Raw genomic sequence first — 27,533 nt, 5'->3', positions numbered from 1 at the left:
AATATTTTTTGAAAGTAGACCATGATTAATTAAAATATTTAGTATATCAGAAATTCCCTGGTGGTCCAGTGGTTAGGACTCTGCGCTTTCACTGCCCAGGGCACAGGTTCAATCCCTGGTCAGGGAACTAAGATCCCACAAACTGCATGGCATGGCCAAAAATAAATAAATAAAATAAAATAAATAGTATAAACCCTAGGGCAAACACCAAAAAATTTCTTTAAAGAATAATAAACCAATAGTTGAGACAAAACAGAATCATAAAAAATAATTAATATGGATGAAGAAAGAAAAAGAAAAGTAAAACAGAAGAGATAGAATAGAAAAAACCCTAATGGTAGATGTCAGTACAACCATACTAAAAATTGCATTAAATGTAAATGGCCTAAAAATACTAATTAAAAGACAGATTTCCAGATTAGATGTGAAAATCAAGACTGAAAGATATGCTAACTCTAAGAAACCCACTTTAAATACAAAAGCATAACTGAGTTAAAAGTTAAAGAATGGGTGGGCCTGGGGAAGCCAAGGTGATGAACTCAGCCTGTGTGCTGCAGCAGTTGTACCCATAAGTCGAGGCTGAAACCAGGGCGTGCTCACGAAGAACATGCCTGACCCGAACACTCAGCTACACAAGCCCTCATGTCCATCCAGGCCTCTAGGTGGATCTGTGCACCACCCTGGCGAGGATATGGCTCTTCTAGTGGCTGCTTAAACAGCTAAATAAGTAGATCAAGTGCTATTTATGCTTCTTGCTGTCACTGTTCTTTATCAAGCAATACCTGGATTGGGGGAAAGATAATGGTATGAGAAAATATCCTATATGTTTCTACAAAAAGAGCTTCCTGCACAACTGGCCAACACAATGAGAGAAGTCAATCTTCTGATGGGTAACAACTGGCCTTCAGTGTGCCTGGTTCAAAGTTGGTATAGGCATAGCTTTCTTGAACTTCTGAAATATGAAAATAAGAGCACTGAGAATCCACAGGTCTTGCATAACTTTATACAAGTCTTGATAAAAATCACAAATAGAAACAACAATGTGGTTCCTATAATGGTACATGGAGTGATCGAATGTAAGGGAAAGTATGGGTTTCAACAGCAAGTAAGAGCCAATATTTTCTGGATTGGTTTTATACCAACTGTATCTCTTTCCACATGCATATTAACTGGCACACACTTCTGTTTGGTGGTGATACTAACCCTGCTCATCCTAAACACACAGGAAATATTAATCCCACCTGTAATGTGGCTCATACAGTGAAAGATGTATATGAAGCAGCCAAGAGACTGTGTGAACAGTGTCAACTGGTAGACCCAGAGCTGGAAGTTGAAGAGGTCAATGCCAAAGCTCCAGGCAAACCTATTCAGGTAGTTTATGTGACCTCGTATCTGTTTCATATGCTATTTAACAACTCAGTGAGAACAACAATAGAACTGCACCAAGAGTTACAGAAAAGAGGGCTATCTGGCTGTTAAAACCTTTGTTACTTTGGGTTAAGAAGACACATCCATTAGATCAGTGACTAAGGTGATGGTACCTATTCTGAAAAATAGCACCATAGTTATTCCACTGACCGAATGTTTATTTTCTCTATATCAGCTGGATGTTTTCCATGGAGTCCTTCCTACAGCTACTCCTGTTCTTCCATTAAACTAGTAACTTGAGTAACTTTTCATTGTACCTTGCTGCAGTGTGGTTAGTGCCTGACATAGAAGAGCGCAGTCTCCCTATGGTTCTTGTAGCCTCATACCCTCCACCTCATTATTATAGAGTTGAGTGTCCACAGTCTCTTCAGGATTCTGAACTTCTTCCCCTTTCCAGACACAGCAGATACCTACTGTTGCTCTTTGTGACCAAGTATCATGCTTATCTCAGACTACCAATTAGGGACCAAGGTATTTGGAAGTTAAAGACATCAGTTGAATCTACCTTGATAAATCAGTATGCCAAGGTCCTTCCTCCCTTATATGCATCTCTCCTCCAATCTCTGGTTTAGATTTATGCCTTCCTCCACCATTGTGAGGCATCTGTACTTTTGTGTTAGATCGCACTCATTGATGCACTGATTTTACTTTAAAATTCACTTGTGTACTTCTATTCTGTTGCTTAATGCGTTCTAAAAGTTGTCTTGGGGAAAAAAGGTAAAAGAATGAAAAATATATCTTATGCAAATACTACTCAAAAGAAAGGTGTAATGGCTATATCAGTATCTGACAAAGGAGACTTCAGATCAAGGTAATATCAAGAATAAAGAGGAAAAATACATATGATAAAGGGATCAATTCACTGAAAAGGTATGACAGCCCTAAATGTGCACATGCCTAACAGAGCTTCCAAATACATGAATCAAAAGCTGATAAAACTGGGGATTTCCCTGGCAGTCTAGTGGTTAGGATTCCGGGCTTTCACTGCATTGGCCCAGGTTCGATACCTGGTTGGGGAAATGAGATCCCACAAGCCGTGCAGCATGGCCAAAACAAACAGACAAACAAACAAAAACCTAATAAAACTAAAAGGAGAAATAAACAAATCAACAATTATAGTTGGATATTTCAACACTCCTCTCTAAATAACTGAGTAATGAGTGAGGATATAGAAAAGCTGAATAACACTATCAACCAACTGACCCAATCCACACTTATAGAGCACTCCAGTGACAAACAGCAAAGTAAGTATTTTTTTCAAGTGCACAGGGAAGATTCACCAAATAGGCCATAAAAACCATCTTAACAAATGATTATACAAAATATGTTCTCAGAACATAATAGAATTAATCTAGAAAAATCAGTAACAGAAAGATATCTGGAAAATCCCCAGATATATGGACATTTTACAACACATTTCTAAATAACCACAGGTCAAAGAGAAAGTGGCATGGGGAATTAGAAAATACTTTGAAAGAAAATGAAAACACATAAAATTTATGAGATGCAGATAAAGCAGTGCTGAAGAGAAATATATAGTAGTAAAATATATTAAAAAAGAAAGATCTCAAATCAATTATCTGAAGCAGGGATTAAAAGATAGTACTGGCTTTATAAAGTGTCAAATAGTAAATATTTGGGGTTTTGTGGGCCATGTGGTCTCTGTCTCAACACTTCAACTCTGCCATGGTAGCCAAGAAGCAGCTATAGAAAACATAAATAAATGAGCACAGCTGTGCTCCAATAAAACTTATTTACAAAAACAGGCAGCAGACCAAATTTGGTCTGCAAACTGTAGTTTGCCACCCGCTGATCTAAAGGTCCCCAACTTAAGAAACTAGAAAAAAAGGAGCAAATGAATCCCAAAGGAAGTAGAAGGATGAAACAGTGAAATCAACGAAATGAAGACCAGAAAAACAATAATCACAATCAATGAAATCTAAAGATGCTTCTTTGAAAGGATCAATAATGTTGATGAGCTTCCACCAGATGAATCAAGAAGGAAATAAAGATGCAAACATCAATAAGATGAAATAGGGCACATCACTATAGACCCTTTAAGGTTAATAAAAGAGTATCACAAAAACACCTAAGTTACAAATTCAACAATTTAGATGAAATGGACAAGTTCCTTGAAAGATACAAACGGCCGAAAATCACTTCAGAAAAAACAGAAAACTTGAATATTCCCATATCTATTAAGGAAATTGAATTTGTAGTTAAAATCCTTCCCACAGAGAAAACTCCATGCCCAGAAAACTCCACTGGTGAATTCCACCAAACATTTAGTGAAAAAAATACCAATTCTGCAAAAATTCTTCCATAATATAGGAGGGAACTCTTCTCAACTCATATTTATTTATGTATTTCCCTTTTTAGAAATGAGCTTTATTTCAATGCAGTTTAGATCTAAAAGCCTACATACTTACTTTGTCCTCTGACCAGGTTTACCTACCAGTCAGGATTTCAAAAACCACAAGCAAATCAAACACCTTTGAGATTATGGACAGCGCCCACCTTCGTTTCATTTTGGCAATTAAACCAGGACTCCCTTTGAAAGAAGCTTCTGTGCAAAACGCCGTATTTCCTAGAATGAAGCTCATTGTTTTCCCACCTTGAATTCACCCACTTAAAAAGCAGATCCAGAAACCCAAGCTTTTAGAACTCAGTCCCAATATCACCACATAAGTCACTTTCATTCTAGCAATTGTATAGCTAATAGCCCCCAAATTTCCTTTATTTAACAGAGGGCTTCAAGGCAAGGCAAAATTTCTCAAAACACCCCTGTCTGCATCTGCCAACTGTTTTCCGTGGGAATCAGCAATACTTCACTCTTAAAGTCCTGGAGACGACCCCACCTGGCAAGCAGAGCCAGATCCCACCAGGAAGGAATGTAGACAAAGGGATCCTTGCTGGTCCCAGCACTGCTGTCAGACCCAGAAACAATGAACTTGTTCCTTACTCATAAACACTGTCCAATAAAGAGGCTACCATGAAACTCAGAAACTAAATTTTCTGCTCAGATTCCTGGATAAAAACGATTTTTAAAAATCTGTGTAATTCAGACCAAAAGATGATTATTCAAAAGAAAATCAAGAAATAGAAACAACTTTCTAGTAAAAGCTTGTTGGAAGACGGATTCCAATACGATTAAAACGATCTAGATAAGTCCTTTTGTCTATGGAGAATGCAGTGTTATCAGCCCCTTACACGAGCCCTCCTGATACTCCTTATAGACAGCATTTCAGTTTAGAAATCAAAGTGGAAATACCTTTGAAATGAAAACAGTGATGTGGCTGGAAAACCATGTGCATCAACGTTTTCCCACCCACCACGAGCCTGGGTTTTCTGAAAAGGTCACTGGCTTGGCTTTCCCGTCAAAAACATTCTTGAACTCGTAGGGAACAGAGGAATGGAGACTTGGTGTCTGAAGCGCGTGTCTTCTGGGTTCCATATCTGGGGCTCAAGAGCCAACAGCAGGATCCTGTGGGACTCATGGAAGGTTCCCCAGGGCAATGAAGATTCTAAAGTTTCTTAAGCTCAGTATGAACTCAAGTCTGGTATCACCTGTGCTGGGCTCCCTCAACTCCTGCCCAAAGCCCTGTGTGCCCTTGGTTTTCAGCTTAAAGCTGAGCACCGCCCCCAGCGTTCATCAGCAGCAGCAGCTAAGCAACTCATTTGATAAAGACAGCATTACCTGATACCGAAACGAGATAAAGGTATTACAAGAAAATAAAACTCCAGACTGATAACCCCAAGAACCCACTAGCCAAATGAGTCCAGCAATACACAAAAAGGATAATGCATCGTAACTAAGAGTTGTTTATCCTAGGATTGCAAGGCTGGTTGAGAATTCAAAAACGAATCGATGGAATTCTTCATATCATGGGATGAAAGAAGAAAATCCTCATAATCATCTCAATAGATGCAGAAAGAGCATTTAACAGAATTCAACACCAATTCTTGAACTCAGCAAACTAGGAATGGAAGGGAACTTCCTTAACCTGATAAGAGGCATCTGCAAAATACTTACAGATAACATCATACTTAATGAGGAAAGCCTGAATATTCTCTCCCTAAAGTTGGAAACAAGGCAGAGATGTCCTCTCTCACCATTCCTATTCAACATTGTACTGGAGATCCCACCAGCACAATAAGGCAAAGATAAACAAGTAAGTACGTAAGTAAATACATATATAAATAAATAAAATGAATCATATTAGAATGGAAGAAATATATAAAATTATCTCTATTTCTAGGTGGATGTTTATCCATGTAGAAAATCCCAAAGAATATACAAAAGACTACTAGAACTAATAAGTGAATTTAACAAAGTTGCAAGATATAAGGTCAATCTACAAAAATCAATTACATATTTACATATTATTAATGAACAATTGGAAATTAAAATATTAAAAATAACCATTTAGGGCTTCCCTGGTGGCACAGTGGTTGAGAGTCCACCTGCCGACGCAGGGGACACGGGTTCGTGCCCTGGTCTGGGAAGATCCCACATGCCGCGGAGCGGCTAGGCCTGTGAGCCATGGCCGCTGAGCCTGTGCATCCGGAGCCTGTGCTCCGCAACGGGAGAGGCCACAACAATGAGAGGCCCACGTACCGAAAAAAAAAAAAAAAAACCATTTAAAGTAACATCAAACCCATGAAATACTTAGATATAAATTTCTTAAAGTATATGCAAGATCTCTATGCTGAAAACGACAAAACCCTGATGAAACAAATCAGAGGAGATGTAAATAAATGGAGAGATATACTGTGTCCATGGATTGGAAGACTCAATATTGTTAAGACGTCAGTTCCCCCTAAACTAATCTATAGATTCAATGCAATTCTGATTGAGATTAAAAAAATCACAGCAGAATTTTTTGTAGAACTAAGCAAATTGATTGTAAAATTTACATGGAGAGACAAAAGAACTAAAAGAACAAAAGAAAAAGATCAAAGTTGAAGGGTTAGTATTACTCATTATAAGCTTATTATTTATAAAGCTAAAGTAATCAAGTGTGGCATTGGTAAAGGATAGAGAGCCCAGAAATAGCAACTCAGTGGACACAAAATAGCTTTTACAACAAAGATGGTGGAATAATTGGACATCCATATTTCCCCCAAATTACCCTCAGTCCATATAATGTACAAAAACTAACTTAAATTCCGTCATAGGCCTAAATACAAAACCTAGAACCATAAACTTCTAGAAGTAAATATAGGAGAACTTTTTTGTTGTTTAGGCAAAGATTTCTTAGGTATGATGCCAAAAGTACAATCCATAAAATAAAAAACTGATAAATTAGACTTCATCAAAATTAAAAACTCTAATCTACAAAGGACATTCTTAAGAGATTAAAAATACAAGCCATAGACTAGGAGAAAATATTTATAAATCATATATCTGATAAAGGAGTTGTATCCAGAACATACAACGAACTTGCAAAAGATTTGAATAGATAATTCACCAAATGGCAAATAAGCACAAAAAAGGTTGTTCGTTGTCATTAGTTATCAGAGAAATGCAAATTAAAACCATAATTAAATATCACTCTACACCTATTAGAATGGCTAAATTAAAACTTACATATTTATACATATTAAAATATATTTATATATAAGTATACATATATACATATTGTATAAATATACATATATGTATAAATGTATATGTATACATGTATACAAACATACACACACACTTATATATACTAAGTGCTGGCATGGATCCAGATAACCTGGTGGTGAGAAAGCAAAATGATACTGCTACTTTGGAAAATAGTTTGATAATTTCTTATACAGTTAAACTTACACTTACCATATGACACAGTAATCCTACTATCTGGTATTAGCCAAATGCAACAAAAATTTGTGTTCATCACAAGAATCTGTATGAGAATGCCTATAGCAGCTTTATTCATAATTGCCAAAAACTGAAAAAATCCAAATGCCCTACAACAAAATAAACTATAGTACATCCATACAGTGGAATACTACCCAGTAAGAAAACAGAAAAAACTACAACATAGTGAATCTCAAATGAATTATGCTAAGTGAAAGTAGCCAGACTCAAAAGACTACATATTTGATGATTCCATTTATATGGCTCTGGAATAAACAAAACAATAGGAACAGAAAACAGATCCGTGGTTCCTGGGGTTCACGAGACAGAGAGTTCACTACTGGTGGGGTTAATTTTATTGGATGATGGAATTGCTCTAAATCTCGATTCATGAGTACACAATTGTATACATCTGTGAAAACTTACAGAGCTAGGCACTAAAAAGGGTATATTTTACTGAATGTAAATTATACCTTATTTTAAAATGAAAAAAGAACAAATTGTGAAGTATAAATTAAGGAGGGACTCTTTTTACCTTCAACAGTTCTAGGTAGTTCAAACTTCAAACTGCCTTCACCACTTTCTAGCTATCACCAAATCTCCATATGGCTCCATAGGCCTCAGTTAAAACATTCGAAAATGGAGCTAACAATAGTAACTAACACACATTGAGTAATAAATGAATTTAGTTAGGTGAAGTGTTTAGAGTCGTGCTGAAAATATAAGAATTCAGTAAATGCTACCGGCAAGTTCTACTACTACTATGATGATTATTTTGCTACCTTTGCTGTTGATGTTACGTAAACTACCCTTCCCAAGATTTTACAGATACATAATACTCAAATTCATGGCATGGCAGCAAATAAGATACGATTAAGGAGTAAAAAGTGAATGAGCAAATATGGTCTCCTTCCCCCTTAAGATTTTCTTTCATGATTTCTAGCATATTACTAACATTAGACCATTCTCTTCTATTACATTATAAGCTCAAATATATTTTTTACTCAATCCAGAAGTTGTGTCAAGATACGCAGAGATAATTTGGTCTCTTTCTATAAAATACTTAAGTTTTCAGATCACCTTTGTTCTTGCCTGGGTGATCTTAGAATCAATGCATTTCTGAAATTAAATTTTATAAATAGAAGAAGTGAAAATAACAAGTGATCTTCACTTCTTCGATTGTCAAACTAACGTCAATATTAGGCAAGCAGCTAGAACAATCCATCTTTAGACTGTACTCCCTCTTTTTTTTTTAAAGGAGTACAATCTTCAGGATGAATTCCTTGAAAAAAATCACAAAAAGTTCCGATAGATTAATTTGAAAAAATTGAGATAAATAAAGGATAAAAATAGTGATATAATCCATCTTAGCTGTTATAATACTGGGGCTTCTTTTGCAGTTTTTATCTTTGATGCTTCCTTATATAGTCTTTTCTATCCTTTCTGCCTTATTCTCACTTTCCCCCTGCCGTTTACTCTGTAGGACACACCATTTAGTTCGTCCTTTAACTTTCCCATACTTACAGGGGTTTGCCTGTATGATCCCACCATCTCACTGTCCCAATTCATCATCACCTGCTACATTTGACTGGCACACAAGTGGGTGCAGGATCAATTCTAGGCCAATTGAAGATACTCTCCTGGGGATTTGGAATTGGGCTGCCCCCTAGGAAATATATATAAAACTTTGACAGCAGTGAGGCAGCTTTAGGAAACTAGTCTGCATAAAAGGAAAAATAATTATAGATGTACAGAAAATACAGATAAGAGAAACAGGGTAAAATGATTCCCTGGGTTCTTGATGGTTCTCCATTTCTTACTTCTAATTCCTTCTTATAATCTGGCTTCACTTTTGTCTTTGGGTTCCACAACAAAAAGAAATTTAGCCTTTTTCCTTTAGCGAGGTCAGGATGGTTTCTATTTCTTGCACCTACCATATTAGAATAATATACCCTTTATCATTTTTAAACTATGGGTCTGTATCTCATGCCTGAAGATCTACTAGCTCAGTTCACTAGCTCAATACTCACACCTTCTGGAATTTGACTTTCCTGCTCTTTCCTTCTTGGTATTTACAATAGTATATAAACTAGGCTGCCACATAGCATTTAATAGTAGACCCAATGGTAAACTAATACACTACATATTACATTTTAAAATGAATGATTCCATTTCATTAAAATTAATTGGTACCTGACTTTCTCAATACTATGAATTTCAAGTTCTAGAAAATGAGTTTACTTTAACTAAAGAATAATATAAATGCTATGTATGTCAGAGCCATCTATCTGTAATAAAACTGCCAGGTAAAATACAGGAAGTCCAGTTAAATTTGAATTTCAGATGAATCACTAGTTTTTAGTAAGTATGTATGTTGCAAATACCACAGGAGACATTAACATGAAATAACATAATTTTTTAACGTAATAAATGTTTTTTATTTGTCAATCCAGACCCATGTGTAAAATAGTGAATTCAGATCATTCTTACCTGTATTTTTTGTAATGTTTTCTCTGGGAATATCAATCAACCAATAAACTCGATCACTGAACTTGAACAAAGAAGACAACAGAAAACAGTGTTTTACAATGTTAATAGCAACACTTATTTTGGCATATTCTACCCTATATTTTAAAAACTAAAATTAAACAAAAACATCCAATGTATATGTCCTTTACCCAGCAATTTCACTCTTGGGAATTTATCCTGCATTATACTCACATATGTGTGAAATGAAATGTGTTCAAGGATATTTTTCATCATTGTTTGTGATAGTACAAGACTGGAAATAACTAAAGTATTCATCAGGTATGTGTAAGAATATAGCCACAAAATGGAATATCATACAGCCAAGCTCAGACAGCACAAAGCTGAAGCATTACTGGCTTGATGTGTCAGAGGAGAGAACCTGCTGCTGATAGAAAATTTGGGAATGTAAGAGGAAAATCCCAGGCACAAGGGAACTTTAAAAATAATGATCTAAGAGTTAAATATAAACTCTTTCCATATCCTTGGGCAACACAAGTGCAGGGGAGATCCTCAGAAGGCCATGTGAAAAAAAAAACTCAGCAGTGGAAGTTAGTAGAACTGAGCAGAGATAGCAGCTGCTGAAACCATAGGTAAGACATTTTGCAATTTGTGCCAGGGCAATTAATAGCCTTTTAGACCACCACCAACAAAAACATCAGCAAATTCTTATAAGAAAATAGCAGAATCCAGGGTTGTTACAGCTTATTATCTTCAATGTCTACTTTTCTTCCAAAAATGACAAGACATGGAAAGAAACAAGAACATGTAACTGATATTCAGGGAAAAGAATATAAACCATAAACTGACTCAGAATGAGTTCAGATACAGATGAAGACTTCAAAGCAGCTATTACGAATATGCAAACGGATTTAAGGAAAATGTGTTAATGAGGGAATGGATAGGAAATCCAGCACCGAAATGAAAAATACAACAATAAAACGAAATGGAAATAGTGAGGCTGAAAAGTATAACTGAAATAAAATATTTACTAGATGAGTTCAATAGATTGGAGATGGCAAAAGAAAGAATAAGTGAACTTAGGGCTTCCCTAGTGGCACAGTGGTTAAGAATCCGCCTGCCAATGCAGGGGACACAGGTTCAAGCCCTGGTCCAGGAAGATCCCACATGCCGTGGAGCAACTAAGTCTGTGCGCCACAACTACTGAGCCTGGATGCCACAACTACTGAAGCCTGCATACCTAGAGCCCATGTTCCGCAACAAGAGAAGCCACCACAGTGAGAAGCCCATGCACCGTGACGAAGAGTAGCCCCTGCTTGCCGCAACCAGAGAAAGCCCGTGCACAGCAACAAAGACCCAATGCAAACATAAATAAATAAATTTATTTAAAAAAAGAAAGAATAAGTGAACTTAGATATATAACAATTGAAATTATTCAATTTGAAAAAGGTGGAAAATGATTAAAGAAAAATAAATGGAGCCGTAGAGATCTGTGGGTCAATAAAACGTGTTCCAAAATGTGCCTAATTGGAGTCCCAGTCAGGTAAAGAGACAGAGAAAGGGGTAGAACATTTCTTTGGAGAAATAGTGGTTGAAGACTTTCCAAATTCAATCCAAGTAGCCCAGAGAACCTCTCAGGGTAAATACAAAGAGAACATCTTAAAAGCACCCAGAGAAAAATAACACATTACATACAGGGGACAATAATAAAATTAATAGCTGACTTCTCATTCAGAAACAATGGTATCAGGTGACATATTCAAAATGCAGAATGACATATTCAAAATGCTGAAAGCAAATGAAGTCACCCAGCAATTCTATATCTGACAAAATAATCATTCAAAAACTAAGGTGACCACTAAAAACTACTAGAATTTATAAATGAGTTCAGCAAGTTCAGGATATAAGATAAATATACAAAAATTAAGTGTATTTTTTATACACTTGCAAAGGACACTCTGGAAATGAGAATAAGAAAGCAATTCTCCTTACAACAGCATCAAAAAGAATAAAATATTAGACATAAATTTAACAAAAGAAGTGCAGGGCTTCCCTGGTGGCGCAGTGGTTGAGCGTCCGCCTGCCAATGCAGGGGACACGGGTTCGTGCCCCAGTCTGGGAAGATCCCACATGCCGTGGAGCAGCTGGGCCCATGAGCCATGGCTGCTGAGCCTGTGCGCCCGGAGCCTGTGCTCCGCAACGGGAGAGGCCACAACAGTGAGAGGCCCAAGTACCACAAAAAAAAAAAAAAAAAAAAAAAAAAAAGGAAGTGCAAAACTTATACTCTGAAAACTACGAAAAACTGTTGAAAGAAATTCAAGAAAATGTAAATAAATGGAAAGACAACCCATATTCATGGATTGGAAGATTACTAAAATGGTGATACTCCCAAAACTGATCTACAGACTCAACATAATCCCTATTAGAATTGCAGCTGGCTTCTTTGTAAATATTGACAAGTTTATCCTAAAATTCATATGGAAACTAGTGAAATTTATATGGAGGCTAGCAAAAACAATCTTGAAAAAGAAGAACAAAGATGGAGGACTCATCCTTCTCAATTTCAAAACTTACTACAAAGCAGCAGTAACAAAACAACATGGTACTGGAATAAGGGTAGATGTATAGATCAAAGCAATAGATTTGAGAATTCAGAAATAAACCCTCACATTTAGAGTTGATTGATTTTCAGCAAAAGTGCCAAAACAATTCAGTAGGGAAACAGTAATAGTATTTTCAACAGATGGTGCTAGGATAGCTGGATATCCACATACAAAATAATGAATGTGGACCCCCCTACCCCACACCACACACAAAATTCAACTCAAAATATATCAAAGACCTAAATGTAAAAGGTAAAACTATGAACCTCTCAGAAGAAAACATAGGGGTAAATCTCCATTACTCTGGATTAGGCAATGGTTTCCTATTTATGACACTAAAAGAATAAGCAACAAAAGAAAAAATAGATACCTAAGACTTCATCAAAAACATTTTTGTGCATCAAAAGACAGTATCATGAAAATAAAAAATCCACCCACAGAATGGAAGAAAATATTTGCAAGTCATTTGTCTGATAAGGGACTTGAATTGAGAATGTATAAAGAACTTTTACAACTCAACAATAAAAAGACAACCCAATTAATAATCTATATAGATATCTTCACAAAGAAGATATTCAAATGGCCAATAAACACTGTTGAGCAATGAAAAGATGCTCAACATCATTAATCATCAGGGAAATGCAAATCAAAATATAATGAGATAGCACTTCACACCCAGTGGGATGGCTATAACAAAACAAAACAAAACAAAAAACAGAAAATAACAAGTGTTGGTGAGAATGTGGAAATTTGAACCCAAATATACTGATGATGGGTATGTAAAAGAGTCCAACCACTGTGGAAAACAGTCTGGCAGTTCCTCAAAAAGTTAAATATAGAGTTACCCTATAACCTAGCAATTCCATTTTCTAGTTATATACAGAAGAGAAATAAAAAACCAAAATTTCCACACAAAAACTGTACACAGAAGTTCGTAGCAGCATTATTCATAATAGCCAAAAAGTGGAGAAAACCCAAATGTTCATCAACTGATGAATGGGTAAAGAAAATATGGTACCAAAACAGTGGGATATTATTTGGCAATAAAAAGAAATGAAGTACTGATACATGCTATCACATGGATGAACCTTGAAAACGTTATTCTAACTGAAAGAAGCCAGTCACAGAAGACTGCATATTATATGACTTCATTTACATGAAATGTTCAGAATAAGCAAATCTACAGAGACAGAAAGTAGATTAGTGGTTGCTTAAGACTGGGGAGTAGAAGGTAGAATGCTGAGTGATTGTCAATGGGTATGGGCTGTCTTTTGGAAGTGATGAAAGTGTTCTAAAATTAGATAGTAGTGATGGTTGCACTCTATGAATATACTAAAAACCATTTAATTGTACACTTTAAATAGGCAAATTGTATGGTATGTAAATTATATCTTAATGAAGTTGTTACCCCCACACACAAAAAGGTGAAATAAAGGGGAAACAACTTCCAGAGAATTAATTGCCAGCAGACCTGCACTGTAAGAAATGCTACAAGTTCTTTATGCTGAAGACACTGGATGGCAATAAAAAGTTAAAAAAAAAACAAAACCCCACATGAATCTTTTTCTTTTCTTCTCTTAATTTCTTTAAAAAATGACTTTAGGGCTTCCCTGGTGGCGCAGTGGTTGAGAGTCCGCCTGCCGATGCAGGGGACGCGGGTTCGTGTCCCGGTCCGGGAAGATCCCACATGCCGCAGAGCGGCTGGGCCCGTGAGCCATGGCCGCTGAGCCTGCGCGTCCGGAGCCAGTGCTCCGCAACGGGAGAGGCCACAGCGGTGAGAGGCCCGCATACCGCAAAAAAAAAAAAAAAAATGACTTTAAAGTAAAACGTTTAACAATGTATTATTGGGTTTAAACCACATACAGATGTAATATTACTGGACTAGCTGTTTTTAAAAACACATGCTAAAAGGAAGAGTATTCTTCTTGTTAATAACATACCACAAAATAAAATAAAATGTAATTACCAAAGTTAAATTAAAGTGAAAGATGCCCGTATATGTACTATTTATGATTCCCAAGCTTGGAGCAAGTCCTCCTGATGTGAACACGCTTAGAAATTCCTTTGAAGTAAGCTCAATTTCAGATTGGAAAAAACACTGGATTTTCTTCAGGAAAGAGAAAAAAAACAAGTAGTGACAATTTGATGGAGAAGAGCATATTTTACATTAACTTGAAAGTGAGGAGAAATCTATGAAAAGTAGATGCTGCTGAAGATTGCTATCTCTAGTAATTCTAGTCTTTAACTTGGAAAAAAATCTATTTTGAAAAGTACACTTTCAGAACCCATCAGCCTATTATGCCAGTGTCATCATAGGTTTCAATTCATCCTATAATAATCTTTTCTGTCATAGAAATGGTCATAGAGTTATTATGTTTAACAAACATAGACTCAAAGTCACATGCTATCACATGTAGAAATTCCTATTTTATTAAAATTATTTTGTGTCTAAATAAAAAAGCAAATGTATAAAGCAAAACTCATTTTACTGCATTTTTATTGAATATTTCCCAGCTTTGAGAAGGTATATGAAAAGGTAGCAATCACAAATTGTGGATTTCCCTGAAAACCAATATGGATAAGAAGAGCTTCATCTAACTTAGTTCTCCTAGTAGTTAACATCACTCTGGGCAAGTTACCTATCTGAATTTCAGTTTCCCTATCTATAAAATGGGGAAACATGTTCATTCCAAATATATTTACTGACCCCTTAGCTTGAATCAGGCAGTGTTATAGGTGCTGGTGAAACAGAATTAAACCAAACAGGCAAAAACCCCTGACCTAATGGAACTTATTTTCTAATGGGGCTTGGCAGGGAGATAAACCCAAACCCTTTTCCTTTGTCTTCAACTTCTCCACAATTTATTGCACTTTGTTAAGATATTATATAAGCTCCCAATTCTAAGGATCCCTTTGAGTTACTCATCGTTGAGTTCTCCCATGGGTATGTGCATTGCATGTGTAAATAAACTCTGCTTTTTTTGTTTTGTTTGTTGTTTGTTTTTGTTTTATAGGGATTTTTTGGCTGTGCCGTGAGGCTTGCAGGATCTTAGTTCTCAAACCAGGGACTCAACCTGGGTCACAGCAGTGAAAGCACTGAGTCCTAACCACTGGACTGCCAGGGAATTCCCAAACTTCATTTTTATCTCCTGCTTAATCTGTCTTTTGTCAGTTTGTTTTACAGGCTCCAGCCACTGAACCTAAGAGGGGAGGTTCAGTACTCCCCTACAGTACTTATCTTACAGAAGATTAAATGTCATAATGAACATAAAACATTTTGAAAAATGCCTGACACTTTATAAATGCTAGCTATTATTTCTACTAATACTTCTTCTAGAACTACCACATCACAACTATCCAAAAAGTAGATTATACTTCCCTTTCAAAAGGACAAAACTGAGGATCAGAGAGGTTAGGTAACCTGCCCTAGGGCACACATACCATATATGGCAGAACCAAAATTTGACCCCAGCTCTGTAGGTCTCTCTTCCTATAGAGCCCGTTCCTTTTCCATAATATTTAATCACAAATAGGAAAGACACATGTGACTCAAAGGGCTTGCACTTCATAATAGTTGTAAATAAAAAAATAATATACGTTTGGCATATTAAGAAGGAACCGGGAACTAAGTCAAAACAGACTTTAGGATAAATGTATTTGTCCTCATGGGGTGTTTTTCTTCGTTTTGTTATATTTATCATAGACTTTTAGACAATCTGTGCAATTTTTATTAATTTATGTTTTTGTTAGCATTTGCTGCATGACTATCTTAACAGTACATCTTATTTTGTTGTGTTTTTAAAAATTTTGCCATTATTTGAATCAAAGGAGTCAAATAATCCCCTACCCAAAATGACACCTACAATGTGGTACTTGTTATAAAAGGGAAAGATTCTTTCCCAAGGTCATGTGAGGTAACGTTCTTTCACTAACAGGCTACATCTGTCAAACTTCAGATGGACAGATCAGAACCATAAAAAATGAAGAGCATTACAGCCAGTCTTTTTAAAAAAGGGATGGAGCCATCTTAAAAAAAAAAAAAAAAAAAGCAAACTACCCAGGGTGTTCAATGGCTAAATGAAATATTTTACTTGATCCAAGTGGAATGAAATAGAAAGGATAGAAAGGATTATTTATATCAAATTTCACCTCCCCGAGTCGGAAAATAGTAGAAGGTATTTGAAGAGAGTACAGTGTTACTGGTTTCACCCATGCACTTAAAAGGAATATGAGGGGGTGTAGCACATGCTATTAGTGGACCTTACCAAGTCATCAGAGGAAAGATACAACTTGATTATTTCATTCTTTTGGGGGAACCCTTCGCTAGCACAAGCAAAGCGTTTCTCAGTATCACCTAAATAACACAAACATATATATATATATTTTTAGGTCACTAATGAAGAATTTCCATTAAAAGAACCATATTTTTTAAACAAAATATTTTTAAAGTATAAGAATTATAATTGTATATTTTAAATTCACATCACTCTAGATAAAGTTTAAATCTTCCACTTTATTTTTTCATTTTAAAGATACAATATCAGGACACTAAAAAGAAAGGTTTGACTGAGCACTAAAATAAAATATAACACATGCTAGGCTATGATACAGATTTTCAGAGGTGGCCAAAAACCAGTTCTTCACTCTTAAACTCCTCAACCTTGGTGAACATATAAAAGGGACAGAAGTTGGAGATTGGAGTGAATTTATGTTTTGATAGAGAGCTACTGATATGACTCCTCTCCCCAAAGGGTGGGAGTGTTGGGAGGAAGATCCCTCCTTCTTATCTTGTTCTAAAGTGAGTCTCTCTGGGAATTCCCTGGCAGTCCAGTGGTTAGGACTCTGCGCTTCCACTGCAGGGGGCATGGGTTCACTCCCTGGTCAGGGAACTAAGATCCAGCATGCTGTGGCATGGCCAAATAAAATAAAATAAAAGAGTCTCTCATAGACAGCATAGAGTTGGATCATGTGTGATTATTTGTTTTTGTTTTTGATCATGTGTTTTTACCCATTCTGCCAATCTCCCAGTTTTGATTGGGAAATTTAATCCATTTGTAGTTAAAGTGATTACTGATAAGGAGAGACTTACTTCTATCATTTTGCTATTAGTTTTCTATATACCTTATAAATTTTTTGTCCTTCATTCCTGCATTACTGCCTTCTTTTGGATTTAGTTGATTTTCTTTTTGTAGTGAAACATGTAAATTCCTTTCATGTATATTTTATAGCTATTTCCTTTGTGATTACCATGGGGATTACATTTAACATCCTAATGGTATACTACCCTAATTTGAATTTATAGCAGCTTAACTCCAATAACATAGAAAAACTCTGCTCCTTTAAAGCTCCATCCCCACTCCTTTCAGTTGTTGATATCATAAAATTATACCTTTAAATATTGTGTGCCCCCAAAACATGAACTAATAATTCTTTTGAATACATTAGTCTCTTAAGTTATGTAGAAAACAAGATTTGGAGTTACAAACCAAAATTACGATGATAGTAACTTTTGTACTAACAATTTTTTTCTTTAGAATGTATTAGTCTCTTAAATCATGTAGAAAATAAAAAGTGGAGTTACAATCCATTGTTACAATATAATTACCCACATATTTACCTTTATTTCTCCCTACTGCTTCAAGTGACTGTCTAGTGTCCTTTCATTTCCCCTTGCAGGACTCCCTTGAGCATTTTTTACATGGCAAATCTAGTGGTAACAAGCTCCCTCAGCTTTTGTTTACCTGGGAATGCCTTAATTTCTTCCTCACTCTTGAGGACAGTTTTCCCAGATATAGGATTCTTGGCTGACTGGTTTTTCTTTTAGCAATTTGAATATATCAGTCCACTGCCTTCTGGACTCCAAAGTTTCTCATAAGAAATCTGCTTATTATCTAATTGAGGATTCTTTGTGTGTGGTTATTCATTTCTCTCTTGCTGCTTTCAAGATTCTCTCTTTTTCTTTGGCTTTTGAAAGTTTGATTATAGTGTGTCTTGGTGTAGGTCTCTGTCAGTTCATCTGACTTGGAGTTTGCTTAGCTTCCTGGATATATATATATATATATATATATATATATATATATATATAAAATACATATTTATGCCTTTCATCAAATTTAGGAAGTTTTTAGCCATTATTTCTTCAAATAGTCTCTCTGCTCCTTTCTCTCTCTCTTCTGCTGTTACTCCCAAAATGTGTGTTGGTCCACTTGATGGTTTCCCAGAGGTCTCTTACACTCTACACTTTTCTTCAACCTTTTTTCTTTCTGTTCCTGAGACTTGATAATTACAATTGTCTTACCTTCAAGTTGCTGTTTTTTTCTTCTGCCTGCTTAAATCTGCCTTTGAATCCCTCTAGTGAGTTTTTCATTTCAGTTATTGTACTTTTCAGCCCCTGCATTTCTTCTTGGTTTCGTTTCAGGTTTTCTATTTCTCTATTAATACTTCCATTTTGCTCATACATTGTTTTCTTGACCTTCTCCACATCTTCTTTGGTTTTGGAAGCAACTTTAACATGGTTGTTTTAAAGTCTTTGTCTAGTAGATCTGCCATCCAATCTTTTTTCAGGATAATTTCTGGTGACTTATATTTTTCCTTTAATGGGCCATACTCTCCTGTTTCTTTGCATGTCTTATAATTTTCTGTTGAAAACTGGACAGTTGAATCTAGTAGGGTGGTAACTCTGGAAATTAGATTCTCCTCATTCCCCAGGATTTGCTTTTTTTTGTTACTGTTTTTGTCTTTCGGATTTCTAAAAAACTGTTGTAGGCTGTCTCTGTATCAAGGATCAACCTCAGGTGTAAATTTAAGGCCTTCTTAGGTCTTTTATGAGCCTGTGTCATTTTTCCCTGGGCATGTGTTGTCACTTTGTAATTTATCCCCTTAAATGCAGTTTTTTTTTGTTTGTGTTTTTTTTTTTGATAGTCTTTAATGTCTGGCTCCCAAAGAGGAAAAAAATGAAAAATGAAAAAGGGAGTAAAAAGGGCACTGGTCCTTTAAGTCCCTTGAAAATCTATTCAGCTGAGGGAGAAGAGTTTGCAACAATGAGGGGAGGTACAACAACAATGGCTGCCTGCCTCTTTGCACCTCTGTGATCAGAAGCAGCAGAGTACAGATTCTCAATATTTGGAAGACAGGGTCCTTTTTGCCCATCCTAGCTTCTGCAAGTTGTGTGTGACTGCTCCAGTAACACGTGCACAGCTGCATGCCATGAGGTTGAGGGTGGGGCATGGGTAGTTTCTACTGTGATAAGAGTTGACAATGACTGAAATTAACTGCAACTTACTGTCCAAGCCTTCCCCTAGAAGTTGTAAGCCTTCAGCAGACTCCAGAGTTCCAAAAAAGTTGTATCAGACAGATTCGGCCAGTGCAGTTGTTGTGCAGTTGGGGAGGCAGATTTCTTGTGCTTCTCACTCTGCCATCTTCCCAGAATCCTCTATCCCTTCTCCTTATCTTGAGTTTGAGGAAAGAGGCTGTGATGGGACCACTCATCAATGTCATATGTATTCCTCTAATCTGGGGCATAAATTCAGACTCTTTCTTGGAAAAAGGCAGGACTTGATTTGATGAAGAGGATAGGCCCTATCCCTTGCTAGACCTGTATAGCTATTTTCACAAGAATCCTACTAAGTCATCTTAGAGAGAAACGCCCCCCATCCTTTTTTTAAAATTTATTTTATTTATTTATTTATTTATTTATTGTGGCTGCATTGGGTCTTTTGTTGCTGCACACAGGCTTTCTCTAGTTGCGGTGAGCAGGGGCTACTCCTCGTTGCTGTGTGCAAGCTTCTTATTGTGGTGGCTTCTCTTGTTGCAGGCTTCAGTAGTTGTGGCTCACAGGCTCTAGAGCACAGGCTTAGTAGTTGTGGCGCACAGGCTTAGCTGCTCCGCAGCATGTGGGATCTTCCCAGACCAGGGCTCGAACCCGTGTATGCTGCATTGGCAGACGGATTCTTCACTGCACCACCAAGGGAAGCCCCCCCCCACCCTTGATATCTAACCATTCTCAATATCTACTCAAATTCCTCATCCCCTACCATCCACCCAAATGGTCATGCTGGCCTGCCCTCAGCAAGAATACTGTTTGGTTAGCTGGGCAAGAATCCTCCCTACTCTTGATGTCTCCTCTTAGTAATTTTCCATACAAAGACACAATTTCCCCCACAATGAACCTGCTCCTTGGCTATAAATTCCCACTTGCCTATGTTGTATTTGGAATTGAGACTAGTTCTATACTGAGATCTTTTTTCCTCAATTGCAGTAGTCCCTGAAAAAATTGTAGTTTTACAGCTTTAAATATTGTCCAGCTCTGGTTTTCTATGTCTCAATGAAGTTGAAGCCAGATGCTGCAAAAGTACTGAAGGACATCAGACGTAAGGCTAGATGAAGGGTGACTACAAACATCTTTTGTAACAAACATGGGTTTTGGTGGTATACAATGGCAAAGTACTTCTTAAAAAACTGTCTAAAGATGAGTTAGGGATATTTTTATATTACTTTTTAAAAAGTGTTTTAAATTTTCTGACCCTTTTTTTAAAAAACATCTTTATTGGAGTATAATTGCCTTACATTGTTGCATTAGTTGTTGCTGTATAACAAAGTAAATCAGCTATACCTATACATATATGCCCGTATCCCCTCCCTCTTGCATCTCCCTCCCACCCTCCCTATCCCACCCCTCTAGTTGGTCACAAAGCAACAAGCTGATCTCCCTGTGCTATGCGGCTGCTTCCCACTAGCTACCTATTTTACATTTGGTAGTGTATATATGTCAGTGTCACTTTCTCACTTCGTCTCAGCTTACTCTTCCCCCTCCCCATGTCCTCAAGTCCATTCTCTATGTCTGCGTCTTTATTCCTGTCCTGCCCCTACGTTCTTCAGAACCTTTTTCTTTTTTTTAGATTCCATACATCTGTGTTAGCCTACGGTATCTGTTTCTCTTTCTGACTTCCTTCACTCCTCTGTATGACAGACTATATTCCATTGACAGTAACATTCCATTGTATATATGTGCCACATCCTCTTTATCCATTCATCTGTTGATGGACACTTAGGTTGCTTCCATGTCCTGGCTATTGTAAATAGAGCTGCAGTGAACATTGTGGTACATGACTCTTTTTGAATTTTGGTTTTCTCAGGGTATATGCCCAGTAGTGGGATTGCTGGGTCATATGGTAGTTCTATTTGTAGTTTTTTAGGGAACCTCCATACTGTTCTCCATAGTGGCTGAACCAATTCACATTCCCACCAGCAGTGCAAGAGTGTTCCCTTTTCTCCACATCCTCTCCAGCATTTATTGTTTCTAGATTTTTTTTTAATTTTTTTTTTAAATTTATTTATTTATTTTTGGCTGTGTTAGGTCTAAGTTTCTGTGTGTGGGCTCTCTCCAGTTGCGGCGAGCGGGGGCCACTCTCCATCGCGGTGCGCGGGCCTCTCACTGTCGCAGCCTCTCTCGTTGTGGAGCACAAGCTCCAGACGCGCAGGCCCAGCAGTTGTGGCTCACGGGCCCAGTCGCTCCGCGGCATGTGGGATCTTCCCAGACCAGGGCCCGAACCCGTGTCCCCTGCACCGGCAGGCAGATTCTCAACCACTGCGCCACCAGGGAAGCCCGTTTCTAGAGTTTTTGATGATGGCCATTCTGACTGGTGTGAGATGATATCTCATTGTAGTTTTGATTTGCATTTCTCTAATGATTAATGATGTTGAGCATTCTTTCATGTGTTTGTTGGCAGTCTGTATATCTTCTTTGGAGAAATGTCTATTTAGGTCTTCTGCCCATTTTTGGATTGGGTTGTTTGTTTTTTTGTTATTGAGCTGCATGAGCTTCTTGTAAATTTTGGAGATTAATCCTTTGTCAGTTGCTTCATTTGCAAATATTTTCTCCCATTCTGAGGGTTGTCTTTTCATCTTGTTTATGGTTTCCTTTGCTGTGCAAAAGCTTTGAAGTTTCATTAGGTCCCATTTGTTTATTTTTGTTTTTATTTCCATTACTCTAGGAGGTGGGTCAGAAAGGATCTTGCTGTGATTTATGTCATAGAGTGTTCTGCCTATGTTTTCCTCTAAGAGTTTGATAGTTTCTGGCCTTACATTTAGGTCTCTGATCCATTTTGAGCTTATTTTTGTGTATGGTGTTAGGGAGTGATCTAATCTCATACTTTTACATGTACCTGTCCAGTTTTCCCATCACCACTTATTGAAGAGGCTGTCCTTTCTCCACTGTACATTCCTGCCACCTTTATCAAAGATAAGGTGACCATAGGTGCATGGGTGCATCTCTGGGCTTTCTATCCTGTTCCATTGATCTATATGTCTGTTTTTGTGCCAGTACCATACTGTCTTGATTACTGTAGCTTTGTAGTATAGTGTGAAGTCAGGGAGCCTGAATCCTCCAACTCCATCTTTCTTTCTCAAGACTGCTTTGGCTATTTGGGGTCTTTTGTGTTTCCATACAAATTGTGCAATTTTTTGTTCTAGTTCTGTGAAAAATGCCATTGGTAGTTTGATAGGGATACAACTGATTCTGTAGATTGCTTTGGGTAGTAGAGTCATTTCCACAATGTTGATTCTTCCAGTCCAAGAACATGGTATATCTCTCCATCTGTTTGTATCATCTTTAATTTCTTTCATCAGTGTCTTATAGTTTTCTGTATACAGGTCTTCTGTCTCCGTAGGTAGGTTTATTCCTAGGTATTTTATTCTTTTTGTTGCAATGGTAAATGGGAGTGTTTCCTTAATTTCTCTTTCAGATTTTTCATTATAAGTGTATAGGAATGCAACAGATTTCTGTGCATTAATTTTGCATCCTGCTACTTTACCAAATTCATTGATTAGCTCTAGTAGTTTTCTAGTGGCATCTTTAGGATTCTCTATGTATAGTATCATGTCATCTGCAAACAGTGACAGTTTTCCTTCTTCTTTTCTGATCTGGATGCCTTTTATTTCTTTTTCTTCTCTGATTGCTGTGGCTAAAACTTCCAAAACTATGTTGAATAATAGTGGTGAGAGTGGGCAACCTTGTCTTGTGCCTGATCTTAGAGGAAATGGTTTCAGTTTTTCACCATTGAGAACGATGTTGGCTGTGTGTTTGTCATTTATGGCCTTTATTATATTGAGGTAAGTTCCCTCTCTTCCTACTTTCTGGAGATTTTTTTTATCATAAATAGGTGTTGAATTTTGTCAAAAGCTTTTTCTGCATCTATTGAGATGATCATACAGTATTGATCCTTCAATTTGTTGATATGGTGCATCACATTGATTTCTTTGCATATATTGAAGAATCCTTGCATTCCTGGGATAAACCCCACTTGATCATGGTGTACGATTCTTTTAATGTGCTGCTGGATTCTGTTTGCTAGTATTTTGTTGAGGAGTTTTGCATCTATGTTCATCTATGATATTGGCCTATAGTTTTCTTTTTTTGTAACATCTCTGTCTGGTTTTGGTATCAGGGTGATGGTGGCCTTGTAGAATGAATTTGGGAGTGTTCCTCCCTCTGATATATTTTGGAAGAGTTTGAGAAGTATAGGTGTTAGCTCTTCTCTTGATAGAATTCACCTGTGAATCCATCTGGTCCTGGGTTTTTGTTTGTTGGAAGATTTTTAATCACAGTTTCAATTTCAGTGATTGTGATTGGTCTGTTCATATTTTCTATTTCTTCCTGGTTCATTCTCAGAAGGTTGTGCTTTTCTGAGAATTTGTCCATTTCCTCCAGGTTGTCCATTTTATTAGCAAATAGTTGCTTGTAGTAATCTCTCATGATCCTTTGTATTTCTGCAATGTCAGTTGTTACTTCTCCTTTTTCATTTCTAATTCTGTTGATTTGAGTCTTCTCCTTTTTTTTCTTGATGAGTCTGGCTAATGGTTTATCAATTTTGTTTATCTTCTCAAAGAACCAGCTTTTAGTTTATTGATCTTTGCTATGGTTTCCTTCATTTCTTTTTCATTTATTTCTTATCTGATCTTTATGACTTCTTTCCTTCTACTAACTTCGGGGATTTTTTGTTCTTCTTTCTCAAATTGCTTTAGGTATAAGGTTAGTTTGTTTATTTTAGATGTTTCTTGTTTCTTGAGGTAGGATTGTATTGCTCTAAACTTCCCACTTAGAACTGCTTTTGCTGCATCCCATAGGTTTTGGGCCGTCGTGTTTTCACTGTCATTTGTTTCTAGGTATTTTTTGATTTCTTCTTTGATTTCTTCAGTGATCTCTTGATTATTTAGTAGCATATTGTTTAGCCTCCATGTGTTCGTATTTTTTACAGATGTTTTCCTGTAATTGATATCTAGTCTCATAGCATTGTGGTCGGGAAAGATACTTATACAATTTCATTTTTCTTAAATTTACCAAGGCTTGATTTGTGGCCCAAGATATGGTCTATCCTGGAGAATGTTCCATAAGCACTTCAGAAGAAAGTGTATTCTGTTGTTTTTGGATGGATTGTCCTATAAATATCAATTAAGTCCATCTTGTTTAATGTATCATTTAAAGTTTGTGTTTCCTTATTTATTTTCATTTTGGTTGATCTGTCCATTGGTGAAAGTGGGGTGTTAAAGTCCCCTACTATTATTGTGTTACTGTCAATTTCCCCTTTTATGCCTGTTAGCATTTGCCTTATGTATTGAGGTGCTCCTATGCTGGGTGCATAAATATTTACAATTGTTATATCTTCTTCTTGGATTGGTCTCTTGATCATTATGTATTGTCCTTCTTTGTCTCTTGTAATAGTCTTTATTTTAAAGTCATTTTTGCTGATATGAGAATTTCTACTCCAGCTTTTTTGATTTCCATTTATCTTTTTGAAATGACAAATGGCTGTCAGGAATATGCTGACACATAGTTTCAAAAAGTAAATCAGGACTCAGTCTATCCATTCAAACTGAAGGTTCATTTGAACAATGAACATTAAATTAAATACCTTTAAAAATGCATGCTGTGGAGAGAGCATTTTGAATATAGGCAGCTGGAAATGTTCACATTAGTATGTGATTTTGTTACTGGAAATCTCATAAATATATCTATAATAACTGTCATATCTGCAATACTTTAGAAACTTGAAAATGGATATTTTTTTTACTTGATTTAAATATTTCAAATGAATTTCAATGAAGTTTGGAACTAGTTGCTTAAAATGGAAAAAAGTTGATTGACATACAGAAAGCTGAAAGCTTACTAAAATTTTTTCAATAAAAACCTTTACAAAGTTGATAGATAGGATTGAAAAATGAGTATCATGATTTATTCATTAAGCCAACATGCATTTATCCCATTTAGATATACAAAAATTTGCGAGATATATTTTTAATATAATAGCTAATTTAAGTTAAATACCAAAATAAATTGAATTAGAGCCAGATATTCAAATCTCTATAAACTTTGACTCCAAGATTTAAAAAAATATATTTACATCACATTTTCTCACCAAAAATCTTAAAATTTCAAAGAATTTTATGATGTTGATCAGTATACTTTATAATAATTTAAAAAGATTATTTCATCCTTTTTCATCCCCTTTTAATTTCTGGTTTTTGTGTAGGTTTACAAGGTACACAATATATTAGTACAGTAGTACAAGTACATAATTTAAAAATAAATAGAAAATATTGGAGAACCAAGCTTGCACTTTTTTTTTTTTCAACTGATGCAATGCATGACCAAAAAACTGACTTCATCACTGAAGATCTGGTGTAAACTACTGTCATCGTCTTCTGTCTGTTCTCTCTGCCTACCAACTTTCCCTTCACCAATCTACTTTACATAATGCTGCCATATTAATCTTCCTAAACTGTAGCTTTGAGATGTTACTCCCCTATCCAGTCATCTTAAATGACTTTCCAATGAATATAGACTAAAGCCCAAATTCCTTAGCTTGGCATTCAAGTACCTCTATAATATAAGCCAGTTTCCTATCTTTCCAAAATATTTTACTTCTTCTATTCCTTCATTCAAGTCAGAATGAACTATTTACTGCTCCCTTCATGTTCTGTGGTTGCCTACCTCTACGACTTTATTCATCACTTACCTGATGTTGTCTTTGTAGGATGCTCTTCCCCATGCATGTACAGACATTTGGGGGACAAATATGGATTGATACCTTTCATAAGTGTTTTCTCTGACTCACTCCATCCCCTGCCCCAGTTGGAAGTACATTCTCCCTTCTCTGAAATCTCATAAGTTTGCCAGTGACTATCCAATCTTTGGTTATGTCCATACTTGTGTAATATATTCTCTAGTGGAATATAGGAATTAGAACTGGTTCATCCCAGAACTCACCCAATTCTGCAACACACCCATGTGTAGAAGAGACCCTGAGTCTCTCCATCCACTCAGTCAACAATTTTTTGACCATCGACTATGTTCTGGTAGATCCAGTTCAGGATACTACAGAATCTATACAATCTGCACAAATGGAGGTGGATTTGTCTTATTCCTTTTGTAAAGTTTTACACCATGAAAGTCCTATTGGGCAATTTAATCCATGTATTAATTTCAGAAAATTCTCAGTCTATTAGCCTATAATTCAGTTTACAATTCATCCTACATGCAACCAATCATGGAGGAAAAATCAAAAAGATCTATCCAAATAATTCAAGTTTTGCAAATATAAAATGTTGCTTAAAATTTAAATATTCTATGACTTATAAGTAATGACATACTATAACAAAAGAGAAGTCCCGATGTACACAATGATATTATTAGAAACCTCTGGACCAGAGTACAATAGATAATACCTGGGAAAAACTGGAAGATAAAGTAAAGAAGAAGTACTAAAAGAAAAATATTCTAACTGTTAGTGAGGAAGGGATATAAAGGGGAAGTCTTGAGAAGATATTCTCTATTTTAGAGAGTAAAAAGAGTCTGAAACTTACCTTTATTATATGTTATTCCTGATGAAAAATCAAAAATGTTCAAAAGTAAAATCATAACATATAAAAGTGGCAATTCCATCTGTTGGAAGAAAAAAATTATTTCCATTCAATTACTCTGAAGATATTTTTTAGTTCCTTTCGCTATAAACAATGGCAAAGAAATCATCTCTTCTTTGAATTAAAAATATTTCTCATTATGTGACAAAAGCAGACAACAATTGACTAAGCTCTACACTTACTCCTTAACTGGTATTAAAGATATTTATAAATATAATTATTGCAAACTAAAGAGGTGTGGCTCAGGGTTTTCT

General features: G+C 36.3%; 1 protein-coding gene and 1 pseudogene across 1 annotated transcript in view; one reads left to right on the top strand and one right to left on the bottom strand.

Annotated features, from left to right (window-relative positions):
* CATSPERB (cation channel sperm associated auxiliary subunit beta) overlaps positions 1-27,301 on the bottom strand; it is a 127,726-nt gene extending 100,425 nt beyond the window's left edge. Inside the window, exons 1-4 of the mRNA XM_067736863.1 lie at positions 27,223-27,301; positions 16,629-16,717; positions 14,330-14,470; positions 9,764-9,824 (exon numbers count right to left, since the gene is read on the bottom strand). Coding sequence (XP_067592964.1) covers positions 9,764-9,824; positions 14,330-14,470; positions 16,629-16,717; positions 27,223-27,301 — 370 coding nt within the window. The remainder of the gene's footprint in view (positions 1-9,763; positions 9,825-14,329; positions 14,471-16,628; positions 16,718-27,222) is intronic.
* Positions 507-1,660, top strand: LOC137206791 (pyruvate dehydrogenase (acetyl-transferring) kinase isozyme 3, mitochondrial pseudogene; annotated as a pseudogene).
* Positions 27,302-27,533: the final 232 nt, after the last annotated feature.

The sequence above is a fragment of the Pseudorca crassidens genome, chromosome 1 (assembly GCF_039906515.1).
Source record: "Pseudorca crassidens isolate mPseCra1 chromosome 1, mPseCra1.hap1, whole genome shotgun sequence".
In the NCBI taxonomy this organism is placed as follows: Eukaryota; Metazoa; Chordata; class Mammalia; order Artiodactyla; family Delphinidae; genus Pseudorca; species Pseudorca crassidens.
Note: the sequence above shows the minus strand (reverse complement) of the source record. Positions and strands in the feature narration are given on the sequence as shown.